This window comes from Rana temporaria, chromosome 9, assembly GCF_905171775.1.
Source record: "Rana temporaria chromosome 9, aRanTem1.1, whole genome shotgun sequence".
In the NCBI taxonomy this organism is placed as follows: domain Eukaryota; kingdom Metazoa; phylum Chordata; class Amphibia; order Anura; family Ranidae; genus Rana; species Rana temporaria.
The window spans coordinates 178,506,469-178,523,324 of NC_053497.1; the positions used below are offsets into that span (position 1 = coordinate 178,506,469).

Consider the following 16,856-nt stretch of genomic DNA (forward strand, 5'->3'; position numbering starts at 1 on the left):
TTGGGGGCCCCATGATGGCACCTACTTGATGACACTGTCATCATTGTAGGGGCCCCAAAGCATTACTTTGCCCAGGGGCCCGTGATTCTATTAAGACGGCCCCCGACTGAGAATGTGGTTTGGATTACAGTAAAACCTCGGTTTAAGAGTGTTTTGCAAGACAAGCAACGTTTTTAATAAATTTTGACTTGCTAAATAAGCGATGTCTTGATATAAGAGTAGCGTCATGTCACAACTGAAGCCCTGTACACACGGGCAAGAATCTCGTCAGGAAAAAAACATTGTTTTCCCTGACAAGATTCTTGGCAAAAATCTCTTGCCGCCCGAGTGTACAGACTCTCGTTTCAAAAGATAGCATGGCGGCCATGGAATACACGACAGGATTCTGGCAAATTGGCCTTGTGACGGGAGTCACTTTGGTTGGGGGGGGGCAAATTGGCCTTGTGACGGGAGTCACTTTGGTTGGGGGGGGTAAATTGGCCTTGTGACAGGAGTCACTTTGGTTGGGGGGCAAATTGGCCCTGTGACGGGAGTCACTTTGAATGGGGGGCCTGTGGAACCCAGCTTTCCTTGGAGAGTTTTGGAAACCCTTGTTTCAGCTCCCCATGCCCCTCTTATGTGTAAGTCACCCTGTGTCTATTAGGGGCAGCAGTGTCGTGGGATGAGCAGAACAAATATACTGCTGATCCCACCAAAAACCACAGAGCACAAATCTTCCTCTGCTCCCTACTGTATTATCTCAAGCAGTGTTAATACCCTGCCCTTCTCCATGGACTGCTGAACACATCCCCCCTATGATATGTAGATGAGAAGGGGGAGGGGTATCCTGTAGTCCAAATCATGAGTCCAGCAGCATAGGGTGACAATGCTGAAGAGAAAACTAATGCAGCCATCACCTCTAAAGGACTGGAAAGCTACAATGTGTGTCATGTTTTTTTTTTTTGGGGGGGGGGGCAGTTCTCTTTAATTCTCTGTACAATCTGTGTTAACATTGCATAATGCAATCGGTCATACTACACATTATTAGATGCGGTCATCCCAGGGCTGTCTTAATGAGAGGGCACATCTGGGCAGTGCCCAGGGGCCCCAGATGCATGGGGGGGCCCCCGCACTTTCCCCAAAGCAGCTGGTTCTTGAGCCCACGCTGCCCTGGAATTGGGGGGGCACTGAGAGTGATGGATACACAGGGGAGGCAATCTGCCTCCTACCTACTTGATGTCTGTTTACCTGCACTGTCATCATTGTAGGGGCCCCAGAGCATTACTTTGCCCAGGGGCCCATGATGCTATTAAGACGGCCCTGGGTCATCCTCATTCTAGGAATTCCTCAGTCCTTAGTACATCAGTGGTTTTATTTTCTCATAGATAAACACAAATCATGAAATGAGATCATTAAATAAACCTATAATTGTATTTTCAGAGACCCTCTTATGCTCGCCGTCCTCCCCGGATGTCTCATCGCTTTTTTTGTTTAGCCAATCACAAGTGACCCCTAACGGGGCCCCTATCTAATACCGGGGGCCCCCTTCTCCTCGCTGCGCGCATCAAATCAATGTTTCCGGATGGGCTCCGGTTCAATTCCTTTAATCCAGACTGTTATTAGTTGCAATGTGTTGACTGTAAATGTAATTAAGTGTTTTGTTCTAATATCAAAACGCGTCAGCTCAGCGAGTCACCGTTTCATTAGATTAATTGCAGAGCTCCGCTCTCCGTCTGTTTAATTTAGCTGTTTTGCAGTTTTGACAGCGAAGGCTTTCACAGTAATAGCGCAAGAAGACGGGACGGTGCAATCAATTAGATCTACTGTAGCTTTGTTCCGTCGCTTATTGTTCCTCTCTGCTGTCACTTTTGTGTTTTTCTCCCAGGAGCGGATTTTACAAATCGACTCCAATCCGAGAGAGGCGAACGCGGCTTTATATCAAAGCAATAACAACAATTCTGGGGTGGGGCATTAGAGTGTAAGCTCCTCTGGTACAGAGACTGACGTGACTGGCTCTGTGTTCTTTGTACAGCACTGCGGTATATGTCAGAGCTATATAAATATATAATAATAATAGTGTGTGACTGTGTAGGGGGGAGGGGGGTTAAAGTGTAAGCTCCTCTTGTACACAGACTGATGTGACTGTCTCAGAGCTATATAAATGTATAATAATAGCGTATGACACTGGGTGGGGTGGGGGGGGGCAGTTATTAGAGTGTAAGCTCCTCTGGTACAAAGACTGGTTTGGCTCTGTGTTCTTTGTACAGCACTGCGGTATATGTCAGAGCTATATAAATGTATAATAGAAGTATGTGACTAGGGGGGGTCACATTGGAGACAGAGTGTAAGCTCTTCTGGTACAGAGACAGAGTGTAAGCTCTTCTGGTACAGAGACAGAGTGTAAGCTCTTCTGGTACAGAGACAGAGTGTAAGCTCTTCTGGTACAGAGACAGAGTGTAAGCTCTTCTGGTACAGAGACAGAGTGTAAGCTCTTCTGGTACAGAGACAGAGTGTAAGCTCTTCTGGTACAGAGACTGATGTGACTAGCTCAGTGTTATCTGTACAGCACTACAGTATGTGTCAGAGCTATAGAAATGTATAATAGTGTGTGACTGTGAGAGGACATTAGAGTGTAAGCTCCTCTGGTACAGAGACTGATGCTACTGGCTCAGTGTTCTCTGTACAGCACTGCGGTATATGTCAGAGCTATATACATGTATACTAATAGTGTGTGACACTGGTTGGGGTGGAATTGGAGTGTAAGCTCCTCTGGTACAGAGACTAATTTGGCTCAGTGTTCTTTGTACAGCACTGCGGTATATGTCAGAGCTATATAATAATAATAATAGTGTGTGTACCAGAGGAGCTTGCACTCTGTCCCCCTCCACAGTCACATGCTATTATACATTTCTATAGCTCCGACATATACCGTAGTGAGGTACAGAGATCACTGAGCCAGTCACATCAGTCTCTGTACCAGAGGAGCTTACACTCTAATGCTCCAATTTAGTATCTTACGGATAATAAAATTATGTTCCTGACTGGGGTGGCGGGGGCATTCGAGTGTAAGCTCCTCTGGTACAGAGACTGATGTGATTTGGCTCAGTGTTCTTTGTACAACACTGCGGTATATGTCAGAGCTATAGAAATGTATAATAATAGAGTGTGACATGTGGGTGGGGGGGGGGGCAGAGTGTGAGCTCCTCTGGTACAGAGACTGATGTGACCAGTCCCTGGTGGTTTGGAAGTCCCTGGGGGGGGGGGGGGGGTACATAGAACGGCGGTTGGTTTGGCAGTCCCTGGGGGGGTTTATAGAACGGTGATTAGTTTGTCAGTCCCGGGGGGTACATAGAATGGCGGTTGGCCCGGGGGAGGGGGTACATAGAATGGCGGTTGGTTTATCAGTCCCGGGGGGGGGGGGGGAATAGAATGGCAGTTGGTTTAGCAGTCCCGGGGGGTACATAGAACGGTGGTTGGTTTAGCAGTCCCCGGCTTGTATAATAAGGGAATTTTTTTGCTGTTTCAGGTCTCACGGCGGCTGCCATGGCAGAAGCGATGAAGCTGCAGAAGATGAAGCTGATGGCGATGAACAGTCTTCACGGAAACGGCAGTCAGAACGGAACCGAGTCGGAGAACGAAGAACTGAATTCCAACGCAGGTATGAGATGGAAATCTCTCCTTCACACCAATGCTGTGGTGGGTGGAGCTTCTTTCGAAACTTTTCTTGATTTTTGGGGTACAAAAAAAAATAGGGAAATCTGACGTATGATAGAAAAATATCTTTTAGGTGGATTGCGTTTAAAGTGGATGTAAACCCAATTTTTTTTTATGTCACAATGTAGAGTATAAGATTTCCTATCATCTGTGCCCAGTCTTGCCACACAGAGTTAATCCAGCTCTGAGCAATCCTCTTTTATTGTTCAGTGAAAATGAACAGACTTCCAGATAAAACCCTGTCTAAATACAAAGTCCTTTCCTCTCTCCTTGCTTTGAGTGACAGGTTATTTACATATCTAGCTTGGACATGTTCATCATATGTTATGTTATGTTTATCATAATATGAGGTGATCCACAGTATAAAAAGTGAGAAATCCACCCCTCTTCCACATAACACATCCTGGTAATATACAATGACCTCATATGATAAACATAACATAACATCCACTTTAACGGGCGGTGAGGACGATGTCACCTCTTCGCCGCCTATTTTAGCCCTGAAGATCCTGAGTGCTATGCGGCAAACCGTGCGCAGTTGCAGGCCGGTTGCAGCGCGGTCCCATTTACTTGGTTGGATTTGGCAGAGGTACTGCCCACCGAGCGCGACATGCGCTTTAATTTTCACCATAAGGCGAAGCATCACGGCTGTATCATGTGTACAAACTAGACATGTGCATGACAAAAAAAAAAAATGTTTCGATTCGTTAATCTAGGTATTTAGTTTTGTTACATTTGGTTGATTCCTTCAATTCATATTCGGTTTTTGTATTTAAAAAAAAAAGAATTTTCTTCAAATTATTATTATTATTTTTTTTCGATTCGAAACATTTGAAGTGATAAATTTTGAATTGATCTAATCGAAAACTTTAGATTTATTTTTAAATTTTTTTCGATTCTAATGCAGCAAAGTGAACAAACAAAAGAAATATCTTCATCAAATGATTACAATGACTCTTTAAATCACCGATGGCTTAGCGTAAACGGCATTGTTTCTAAATCTTACTGTAATAAAACGCAGTCTTTGATTTCAGCATTATGTTTATAGTTAGAATCTGACTGGAGTTCGATGTAAAATTTGATTCGAATTTCAGTCCGAATTTCCAAAATTCAGACAAATTTTTGTTTCTTAACCACTTAAGGACCGAGCCTCGTTTTTGAGATTTGGTCTTTACAAGTTTAACCACTTCCTGACGGCCGTACGACTTTGTACGTCCGCAGTGTGGATGTTAATTGCCGGGAGGCCGTCTAGGGGGCGCGCGAGCTGAGATGCCGATGCGCGTGGCTGGCGGTCACGATGTCCGCCAGGCTCCCGCTATCGGCGGTTTACACAGACAAGGGCGTGGATCTGTGTGTGTAACACACCTATGCCTTGTTTCCACTGAACGGAACGGTTCGGGTCAGTATGTTTGGGATGGTTTAGAATGGACCGGTCTATTCTTGTGAGCGTTTCCACTGCAAATCGGAACGTCGGGACCATACAGGATTTAGAAAAAATGCCTAGCGCGTCCACCAATCAGTGAGATGTATTTGTAGGTCCGCCCTAATGGAACCGTTCCATTTTCTATGGCCCCACATCTGAAGCAGGACCCAGAATGGTCCGGTACGGTTCGCTTTTATGGCACGCTTTCATAATGGAAACACCCAAAATAGCGTACCGAACCGATCCGCTCAGTGGAAACAAGGCACTAGGTGGGAATCTCTGCAGCCCAAGCAAATATCATTTTCGACCAAAAAACATTTTCTAGCAAAAATAAAATGTAAAAGGTCTGGTCTCCAAGTGGCTAATTATCATTCAGTTAGGATTTCGAACTTAATAATGTAATTTTTTAAGATGAGCTGTGACCCCCCCTCCCCCCCCGGATATACATGATAAAACACAAGCAGTTGGTGGGACACGTCTGAAAAGCACGGACCCCCCCCACAAACCCCTTCAATGTTTTTGGCGTTGTTAATGACAAACCTGGCTTCCTGCGGTCATCTTCGCAATGCGCCTTGGCTGCATTTATTCCTCAAAAAGGACTTTTAAGATGAAATTATAATATTCCGCATTTAGTGAGCGTAATGCTGACGGGACGCCGTTGTTTCTGAGCTGTCACAACAAATTACGGGACGCTTCCTCACCATTTTCATTGCAATTCGATGCCGTGACAGCTGATCCTGCCCTTCAGATCTTAATTGTTATTGTTTTAGAAGCAGTCGCTCAAAATGCTAAAATCGTTTTTTTTTTTTTTTCTTCCTCGAGTCAGATCACGTTCAGTTATTCACTCACGTCGCCTCCAAAATGCTGAACACAACTGATGTGAAAAGGATTATTATTTTTATACTTTAATTATTATGATATTCAAGGAGCTGAAAAAAAAATATTACAATGTATCCAAACTTTTTTTTTTTAATAAGATTTTATTAGATATTTTTATATTTACACAAGTTCCACTCACAGCACATCGATAGCGCGATCATCAATATCCATTCTAAGATTAGATTATTCCCAAAACATAGCTCAGGGTCTTCCTCTCTAATTCATGACGGCTAGATAGGAAAAAGAAAAGCATAAGAAACGGAGAGAGAAAAGCAAAAATTTATATAAAAAAAAAATCCTAAATAATAGGTGTTTTTTGCCTTATCTTCCATAGTAGTTTCTTAGGACCAGATTCACGTAGAATTGCGGCGTAATGTATTGTAGATACGTTAAACCGCCGCAAGTTTTCATCGCAAGTGCCTGATTCACCAAGCACTTGCGTGAAAACTTACGCTGGCAGCCTCCAGCGTAAGCCCGCGTAATTCAAAGGGGCGTGTGGCATTTAAATTAGGCGCGCTCCCACGCCGGACCTACTGCGCATGCTCCGTTTTGAAATTCCCGCCGTGCTTTGCGTGAAGTGACGTCATTTTTTCGAACGGCTGTGACGTGCGTAGCGTACTTTCGTATTCCCGGACGCTTTACGCAAGACAATTTTTTTTTTACATTTCGACGCGGGAACGACGGCCATACTTTAAACAGCACATACGTGTGCTGTCTAAAGTTAGGGCAGGTCAAACGACGCCTAAAATTGCGACGGGAAACTATACTAGCGACGACGTACCGAACGCGAAAATCCGTCGTGGATCGCCGTAACTGCTAATTTGCATACCCGACGCTGGAATACGACGCAAACTCCACCCAGCGGCGGCCGCGGTACTGCATCCTAAGATCCGACAGTGTAAAACAATTACACCTGTCGGATCTTAGGGATATCTATGCGTAACTGGTTCTATGAATCAGTCGCATAGATACTCTGAGGCCCCGTACACACGGCCGAGGAACTCGACGTGCTTGGCACGTCGAGTTCCTCGTCGAGTTCTGGGATGAAGCCGCCGAGGAGCTCGGCGGGACGCCTTCTCCCATAGAACAACGAGAAAATAGAGAACATGTTCTCTATTTTCTCGTCGAGCTCCTCGGCGGCTCCATCGAGCCAAAACTGTACAGACGACAGAGTTTCTCGGCAGAATCCGGGTTTTGACCGAGTTTCTCTGTGAATTCTGCCGAGAAACTCTGTCGTGTGTACGGGGCCTGAGAGATACGACGGAGTATCTCCACTGTGAATCTGGCCCTTAGTGCTGTTGAGTGTTCCTAGTAGACATCTGCCCAATAAAAAAAAAAAAAGGATTTTTATTTTTATACTTTAATTATGATATTCAAGGAGGTGAAAATAAAATATTACAATGTATCCAAACTTAATAAAAAAAAGAATTGCAAGATTGTTGCTGAGCAGTACATGGATGTGGTGGCTGCGTTAGGTTTTGTTTATCAGGCTTTTATTTTATTTTTATTTTTTTTCACTTCCTGTCCTAGGGGGACATTCCCCCCCCAAAAAAAGAGAGAGCAGAAGAATGGGTTTCAAACGAGTGAAAAATCTGAAGGCACCCACAAAGTGTCACATAATTGTAAAGTGGAAGGAAAATGATAAATGGTTTTCATTTTTTTTTTTACAAATAAATATGTGAAAAGTGTGGGGGGGGGGTGCCATTTGTATGGCGCCTACCTTCGTGATGATGTTTGGTCTCTAAGGTTCTCTAACAAACCTCTGAGGGCTTCACAGAACAGCTGTATTTATACTGAGATTAAGGCTGCATTCACATCTAGGCGGACAAAATCGCGGCGTTTTGTCGCCGCAAATCGCGGTACAAATAGCGGCGTTTTGTACCGCGATTTGCGGCGACAAAACGCCGGTATTGTCCGCCTAGATGTTCCCCAGTTTGACCCCCTCTATGGAGATGCTTCCCATCTCCTAGCCGAAAGACGCCTGAAAAAAAGGTCCGGGACCTTTTTTCAGGCGGCAGGCGTTCGGCGTGGAGATGTGAACCATCTCCATAGAGGGAAATGTGTTTCCAGCCCTCTGGCGGCAGCGGCGTAGTGCTACAGGCGTAAAAACGCCTAGATGTGAATGGGGGCTTAATTACACAGAGATGGGCTCTTTTTACCAACTAGGTGATGTAACGGGAGGGCCCGTGGAACCCAGAATCCATTAGAAAGTATGGGATACCCTTGCTTCAGCTCCCCATGCACCTCTTATGTCTAAATCACCCTGTGTCCATTAGGGGCATAGGGTGACTGAGAAAATATATCTTGCACTACTTAAAATGGGACAGTGATATTTATCCCTAATATCTCCCAGGATATATGTAAAGACTATTCTTGATTTGTTTGATTCTGAGCTCAACATTTTAATTGAAAGAGGCTGATGTGTTCAACTCCAGCCACCTGTCTGTTAAAATGTAAATGAGTCTAGGATAACTTCTAAGGCTCTTTCATTGTGGCTTGTGCTAATTGACCCTGTAATTGTGTGAAGGAGTTCTGTGTTGATTGGTGATCATGTTGATTGTGTCTTCTGAGCTACAAGACGGCAAGTCTAGCCTACAGGTCACATCTCTGAGCTACAAGACGGCAAGTCTAGCCTACAGGTCACGTCTCTGAGCTACAAGACGGCAAGTCTAGCCTACAGGTCACGTCTCTGAGTCATCTTGGCTGCTTAAAGGGATTAGTTAATTAGCTCATGTTAATTAGGTCTGGTCACAGGTGTATTTTCAGAGTAATATGAGCAGGATATGTATGTACCTCCTTTTTTTTTTTTACTATGTATAAGCCTGTAGTCTTTCAATAAAGATTGTGTGATTCCTGCTTGAACCTCAACACGGAGCTTTGTCTCGTATTTGGGGGGAAAATTATTCATATGGGGTCTTATTCGGCTGGTTGGAGCCTTGTGTTCGGGATTGGAATATCCTAAATGACTTTAACCCCTCTGGGTGATGTTACAGGTGACTTCTGAAGGCAATTGGTTCCACTAGATTTTAGTTGGGGGTTTCAGAGTAATGGGGGGGGGGGGCTGAATACAAATGTACACCACATATTTATTTGTAAAGCATTTTGAAAACCATTAGCACGTGATGAATGTGCTATCTCCATAACGAACGCTAGTTTTACCAGAACGAGCGCTCCCTTCCCCCAATTTAGTCTGAGCATGCGCGGGTTTTTAACCGATGGACGTGCCTACTAACGATCGTTTTTTTTTCCTATCGGTTAGGAATCCATCGGTTAAATTTAAAACAAGTTGGCTTTTTTTGTTTTTTAACCGATGGCGCCCACACACGATCGGTTTGGACCGATGAAAACTGTCCATCAGACTGGTCTCATCGGTTTAACCGACGGTGTGTACGCGGCCTGAGAGTAAATTGTCACTGGTTGCAAGATGCCAGGCAGCGCCAGCTCTAGCAACCAGTTCTGGAAATGTAGTTACTAGTTAGTAGGGGGGTGGCGGTCAGGCCTGAATTTACTCCAAGGCCGGGTTCTTTAATGCCGCCCCCCACCTGCGCAGTACAGGGGGGACATAATCCGCCGGGGGGACTTTTTCGGCAACACACGAAGGAGGGGGTGGGGGGTTTTGCTGCCGAATATGACATTGGGGGGGGGTGCTGCTGCCGAAAATTGCATTGAGTAGCAGGGGGGGTGACATTGAGCATTGCGGGGGTCTGACAAAATGACATTGAGAACCGGGGGGGGGGGGGGGTGCTGCCATATTACCTCCTCTTCCCTCTGTTTTATCTCCTCTCACCATCCGTGACATGACAGGGGGGACTCCGGAAATGAAAGTGTCCTCTCCTCTCAGCCGCAGTGCCGCCCCTGCACCCCCTGCCGCCCCGAGGCCTGGCCTTGTTGGCCTTGTCTGGAATCCGGCCCTGGTGGGCGGTGTCCTCTATTTTATTTCGGGACATTGTATTGTCCCAGAATAAAGGTGCCCGGGACCAGGGACAGACATGTCAATTGCGGGACAGTCCCGGGGCAATCCGGGACACGTGGGCACCCTAGTCCAGTTGTTAAAGCGGAGTTCCGGCCACAATTTCACTTTTTAAATATAAATACCCCTGTAATACACAAGCTTAAAGGAGTTCTCTGACCTAAAACTTTTAACCCCCGCTGTGCCCGGGCTGTAAAAATATACAAAATAAACGGGCACAGCGGGGGTTAAAAGTTTTAGGTCAGAGAACTCCTTTAATGTATTCTAGTAAAGTTAGTCTGTAAACTAAGGTCCGTTTTGTTAGGTTGTTACAGCATTTAGACACTTTATAAAATAGAAATTGACTGGGGCCATCTTAAGTGTTGGCATCATGAAGCCAGACTGTATGACTTCCTGGATTTCAGCCTTGCAGATCTAGCACATGCTCAGTGCTGCACAAGCAGTGTCAGATCAGGTTTCAGCACCTGTGATGTCCAAGTCACATGATTCTTCGAGACTGGGGAGTGCACAGACTCCTGGAAAGTTACACCCACTACATTCCCAGGAGTCTGTGCGGTGTAGGTTAGGAAGCATTAACCACTTCCCGCCCGGCCTATGGCCGATTTACGTCCGGGAAGTGGTTATGAAATCCTGACAGGACGTTCTAGAACGTCCTGCAGGATTTCATGCCGCGCGCGCCCGTGGGGGCGCGCATCGCGGCGATCGGTGATGCGGGGTGTCAGTCTGACACCCTGCATCTCCGATCTCGGTAAAGAGCCTCCGGCGGAGACTCTTTACCACGTGATCAGCCGTGTCCAACCACGGCTGATCACGATGTAAACAGGAAGAGCCGCCGATGGCTCTTCCTCACTCGCGTCTGACAGACGCGAGTAGAGGATAGCCGATCGGCGGCTCTCCTCACAGGGGGGGTTAGCGCTGATTGTTTATCAGCGCAGCCCCCCCTCGGATCGCCACACTGGACCACCAGGGATGCCCACCCTGGAGCACCAGGGTGGGCAAAAAAAAAAAAAAAGCAAAAAAAAAAAAAAAATGTCTAAAAAATAAATAAAAAAAAAAACATAAAGAAAAAAGATGCCAGTCAGTGCCCACAAATGGGCACTGACTGGCAACAATCAGTGCTGCCACCCCAGTGTCCATCAGCGCCACCCCAGTGTCCATCAGCGCCACCCCAGTGTCCATCAGCGCCACCCCAGTGTCCATCAGTGCCACCCCACAGTGCCCATCCATGCCCAGTGCCCACCTAGCAGTGCCCATCTGTGCCACCCATAAGTATCCATCAGTGCCGCCCATGAGTGCCCATCTGTGCCGCCTATGAGTGCCCAGTGCCGCCCATGAGTGCCCATCAGTGCCGCCTATGTGTGCCCATCAGTGCCGCCTATGTGTGCCCATCAGTGCCGCCTATGTGTGCCCATCAGTGCCGCCTATGTGTGCCCATCAGTACCGCCTATGTGTGCCCATCAGTGTCGCATACCAGCGCCGCCAATCAGTGCCACCTCATCTGTGCCCGTCAGTACTACCTCATCGATGTCCATCAGTGCCATCTCATCGGTGCCCATTAGTGCCGCCATATCAGTGCCCGTAATTGAAAGAGAAAACTTATTTACAAAAAAATTAACAGAAAAAAATAAAAACGTAATTTTTTTTCCAAATTTTCAGCCTTTTTTTAGTTGTTGCGCAAAAAAAAAAAATCGCAGAGGTGATCAAATACCACCAAAAGAAAGCTCTATTTGTGGGGAAAAAAGGACGCCAATTTTGTTTGGGTACAGTGTAGCATGACCGCGCAATTGCCATTCAAAGTGCGACAGTGCTGAAAGCTGAAAATTGGCTTGGGCGGGAAGCTGCGTAAGTACCTGGTATGGAAGTGGTTAAGCACCTAGGTGCAGGAAGTGGGAAGATTAACTATTCTGCCTAGCAACAACACTTTGAAGGCATCTAAAAAAAAAAAAAAAATTCGTAAAGGACTAATGACGTTTTTTTAAAACTACTGATGTAATGTTATATTTATGGGTGGAACTCCACTTTAAAGCGGGGGTTCACCCTTAGAGGGCACTTTTCCCCCTTAGCTTCCTGCTCGTTTTCTCTAGGGGAATCGGCTATTTGTTTTAAAATATGATCCGTACTTACCCGTTTACGAGATGCATCCTCTCCGTCGCTTCCGGGTATGGGCTGCGGGAATGGGCGTTCCTTCTTGATTGACAGTCTTCTGAGAGGCTAGCCGACGGTCGCATCCATCGCGTCACGATTTTCCGAAAGAAGCCGAACGTCGGTGCGCAGTATAGAGCCGCACCGACGTTCGGCTTCTTTCGGCTACGAGTGACGCGATGGATGCGACCGTCGGAAGCCTCTCGGAAGACTGTCAATCAAGAAGGAACGCCCGCTCCCGAAGACCCATACCCGGAAGCGACGGAAGAAGATGCAGCTCGAAAACGGTAAGTACGGATCATATTTTAATACAAATAGCCGATTCCCCTAGACCGAACGAGCAGGAATCTAAGGGGAGAAAAAAAAAAATTTAACAAATGGGTGAACTCCCGCTTTAAGTGGTGAAATTCGCTAAACACATTTCAGGAGCCTGGTCTGTAACGTGACAAAATGTGGAATATTTCAAGGGGTATGAATACTTTTTCCAGGCACTGTAAGTAAAGATCACCCGATGTAAGTATCTTGTAAAGACTCCCAACCACCGTTCCTCTTGTAGTGTTTTTCATTTTGTACTTTCCCCCCCCCCCACCTAAAAAAAAGCCTTGGGATTGCATCTGCCGTTTTGTTGTCTTCGGTATATTAGGAGCTTGGCCCCGAGCCAGGGGTGGTAAAAACAATTGGAGGCGATGTGACTATTGCAAGGTGACCTTTGTTTTTGTTCCAGAAATGCCGAGCTAAGCAGCAGCAGGCCTTGTAAAAGAATCCTCTATTTCCATTTTTTTACAAGACTCTGCCGTATTAATCTATTATGCAAAGAGGCTCCCCAGCTGAGGCCGCGTCCTATCGAGCCGCCGCGCCGCCCGTATGTGCGCAACGCAGAGTATTTATAGAGCCCGTCCGAAAAAAAGAGGTAATCCGTTATAAGGTTAGGGCTGCAGCTGGATCTGAATGCATTCATTGGTGCTTTCTTTAAATATATTGCTTGCATTAAAGCAGCCATCTTTCTTCTATCTTTTGCTTTTCTTTTTTTTTTTTCAAAGCATCAGTCAATCCATTTATATTGATTTTGTGGCTTTCAAGGCTGTGGAGCGCTTTGTGCCGCCGCTCGCAATGGCCGCCGTCGTCCAGAGGAGTAATCTGAGGAGATGATGTTCCGGGGAAGTGTAAAAAAATGGTTTCGCAGGTCATGGATCGATCCTATCGCAGGTCGTGGATCGATCTTATGGCAGGTCGTGGATCGATCTTATCACAGGTCGTGGATCGATCTTATCGCAGGTCGTGGAACGATCTTATGGCAGGTCGTGGATCGATCTTATGGCAGGTCGTGGATCGATCTTATGGCAGGTCGTGGATCGATCTTATGGCAGGTCGTGGATCGATCTTATGGCAGGTCGTGGATCGATCTTATGGCAGGTCGTGGAACGATCTTATGGCAGGTCGTGGATCGATCTTATCACAGGTCGTGGATCGATCTTATCGCAGGTCGTGGAACGATCTTATGGCAGGTCGTGGATCGATCTTATGGCAGGTCGTGGATCGATCTTATGGCAGGTCGTGGATCGATCTTATGGCAGGTCGTGGATCGATCTTATGGCAGGTCGTGGATCGATCTTATGGCAGGTCATGGATCGATCTCATCGCAGGTCGTGGATCGATCTCATCGCAGGTCATGGATCGATCCTATCGCAGGTCATGGATCGATCTTATCGCCGGTCATGGATCGATCTTATCGCAGGTCATGGATCGATCTTATCGCAGGTCGTGGATCGATCTTATCGCAGGTCATGGATCGATCTTATCGCAGGTCGTGGATCGATCTTATCGCAGGTCGTGGATCGATCTTATCGCAGGTCATGGATCGATCTTATCGCAGGTCATGGATCGATCTTATCGCAGGTCGTGGAACGATCTTATCGCAGGTCATGGATCGATCTCATCGCAGGTCGTGGATCGATCTCATCGCAGGTCATGGATCGATCCTATCGCAGGTCATGGATCGATCTTATCGCCGGTCATGGATCGATCTTATCGCAGGTCATGGATCGATCTTATCGCAGGTCGTGGATCGATCTTATCGCAGGTCGTGGATCGATCTTATGGCAGGTCGTGGATCGATCTTATCGCAGGTCATGGATCGATCTTATCGCAGGTCGTGGATCGATCTTATGGCAGGTCGTGGATCGATCTTATCGCAGGTCATGGATCGATCTTATCGCAGGTCGTGGATCGATCTTATCGCAGGTCGTGGATCGATCTTATCGCAGGTCATGGATCGATCTTATGGCAGGTCGTGGATCGATCTTATCGCAGGTCATGGATCGATCTTATGGCAGGTCGTGGATCGATCTTATCGCAGGTCATGGATCGATCTTATGGCAGGTCGTGGATCGATCTTATCGCAGGTCATGGATCGATCTTATCGCAGGTCGTGGATTGATCTTATCGCAGGTCGTGGATCGATCTTTATCGCAGGTCGTGGATCGATCTTTATCGCAGGTCGTGGATCGATCTTATCGCAGGTCGTGGATCGATCTTATCGCAGGTCGTGGATCGATCTTATCGCAGGTCTTGGATCGATCTTATCGCAGGTCATGGATCGATCCTATCGCAGGTCGTGGATCGATCTTATCGCAGGTCGTGGATCGATCTTATGGCAGGTCGTGGATCGATCTTATGGCAGGTCGTGGATCGATCTTATGGCAGGTCGTGGATCGATCTTATGGCAGGTCGTGGATCGATCTTATCGCAGGTCGTGGATCGATCTTATGGCAGGTCGTGGATCGATCTTATGGCAGGTCATGGATCAATCTCTTTGCAGGTCATGGATCGATCTTATGGCAGGTCGTGGATCGATCTTATGGCAGGTCGTGGATCGATCTAATGGCAGGTCGTGGATCAATCTTATGGCAGGTCATGGATCGATCTTATGGCAGGTCATGGATCGATCTTATAGCGGGTCATGGATCGATCTTATCGCAACAGGTCATGGATCGATCTTATCGCAGCAGGTCATGGATCGATCTTATCGCAGCAGGTCATGGATCGATCTTATCGCAGGTCATGGATCGATCTTATCGCCGGTCTTGGATCGATCTTATCGCAGGTCATGGATCGATCTTATCGCAACAGGTCATGGATCGATCTTATCGCAGGTCATGGATCGATCTTATCGCAGGTCATGGATCGATCTTATCGCAACAGGTCATGGATCGATCTTATCGCAGGTCATGGATCGATCTTATCGCAGGTCATGGATCGATCTTATCGCAGGTCATGGATCGATCTTATCGCAGGTCATGGATCGATCTTATCGCAGGTCATGGATCGATCTTATCGCTTGTCTGGGGGAAGAGCGAGGGAGGTGAAATTACAGCTTTATCTGCAGAAATTGATAACATTTGGAGTCTACAAAGCAGTGGCGGTGCGTCCGTAGTGGGCACAGGAGCGCCTCCCCCTCTCTCCTGCACCCGTCATTGCATTGCATGAATCTATCTATTGTGGCCGCTACCCTCCCCCTATTCAGGTGTCGGGCCCCCTGTCGAGCGCCGGTCCATCTGAATTACAGTGGTGGGGGTGTTTTGGAAGTGTCTGATTAGAGTTAGAGGCTCTAATAGGCTTCCTGATTAGAGCTTGTGGGCTCTAATCGGCTTCTAAATGGTTAAACAGCAGTTACACTGCTGTGCGTTCCCTGTTTAAACAATGCTTTGATGGGGAAACTGGCTGCATTTGATGGGGAAACTGTCTGCATTTGAGGGGAAACTGGCTGCATTTGACAGGGAAACTGGCTGCATTTGATGGGGAAACTGTCTGCATTTGAGGGGAAACTGGCTGCATTTGAGGGGAAACTGGCTGCATTTGATGGGGAAACTGGCTGCATTTGATGGGGAAACTGGCTGCATTTGATGGGGAAACTGGCTGCATTTGATGGGGAAACTGGCTGCATTTGTTGGGGAAACTGGCTGCATTAAATGGGGAAAATGGCTGCATTTGACAGGGGAAACTGACTGCATTTGACAGGGGAAACTGACTGCATTTGTTGGGGAAACTGGCTGCATTTGTTGGGGAAACTGTCTGCATTTGATGGGGAAACTGTCTGCATTTGATGGGGAAACTGTCTGCATTTGATGGGGAAACTGTCTGCATTTGATGGGGAAACTGTCTGCATTTGATGGGGAAACTGTCTGCATTTGATGGGGAAACTGTCTGCATTTGAGGGGAAAACTGGCTGCATTTGATGGGAAACTGGCTGCATTTGATGGGGAAACTGGCTGCATTTGAGGGGAAACTGGCTGCATTTGATGGGGAAACTGGCTGCATTTGATGGGGAAACTGGCTGCATTTGATGGGGAAACTGGCTGCATTTGATGGGGAAACTGGCTGCATTTGATGGGGAAACTGGCTGCATTTGATGGGGAAACTGGCTGCATTTGATGGGGAAACTGGCTGCATTTGTTGGGGAAACTGGCTGCATTAAATGGGGAAAATGGCTGCATTTGACAGGGGAAACTGACTGCATTTGACAGGGGAAACTGACTGCATTTGTTGGGGAAACTGGCTGCATTTGTTGGGGAAACTGTCTGCATTTGATGGGGAAACTGTCTGCATTTGATGGGGAAACTGTCTGCATTTGATGGGGAAACTGTCTGCATTTGATGGGGAAACTGTCTGCATTTGAGGGGAAAACTGGCTGCATTTGATGGGAAACTGGCTGCATTTGATGGGGAAACTGGCTGCATTTGAGGGGAAACT

At 46.9% G+C, this 16,856-nt stretch overlaps 1 protein-coding gene across 1 annotated transcript in view; it reads left to right on the plus strand.

The window, feature by feature from the left end:
• Nucleotides 1–16,856, plus strand: part of DACH2 (dachshund family transcription factor 2) — a 289,898-nt gene that overhangs the window by 64,709 nt on the left and 208,333 nt on the right. Inside the window, exon 2 of the mRNA XM_040325046.1 lies at nt 3,506–3,637. Coding sequence (XP_040180980.1) covers nt 3,523–3,637 — 115 coding nt within the window. The 5' untranslated portion in view covers nt 3,506–3,522. The remainder of the gene's footprint in view (nt 1–3,505; nt 3,638–16,856) is intronic.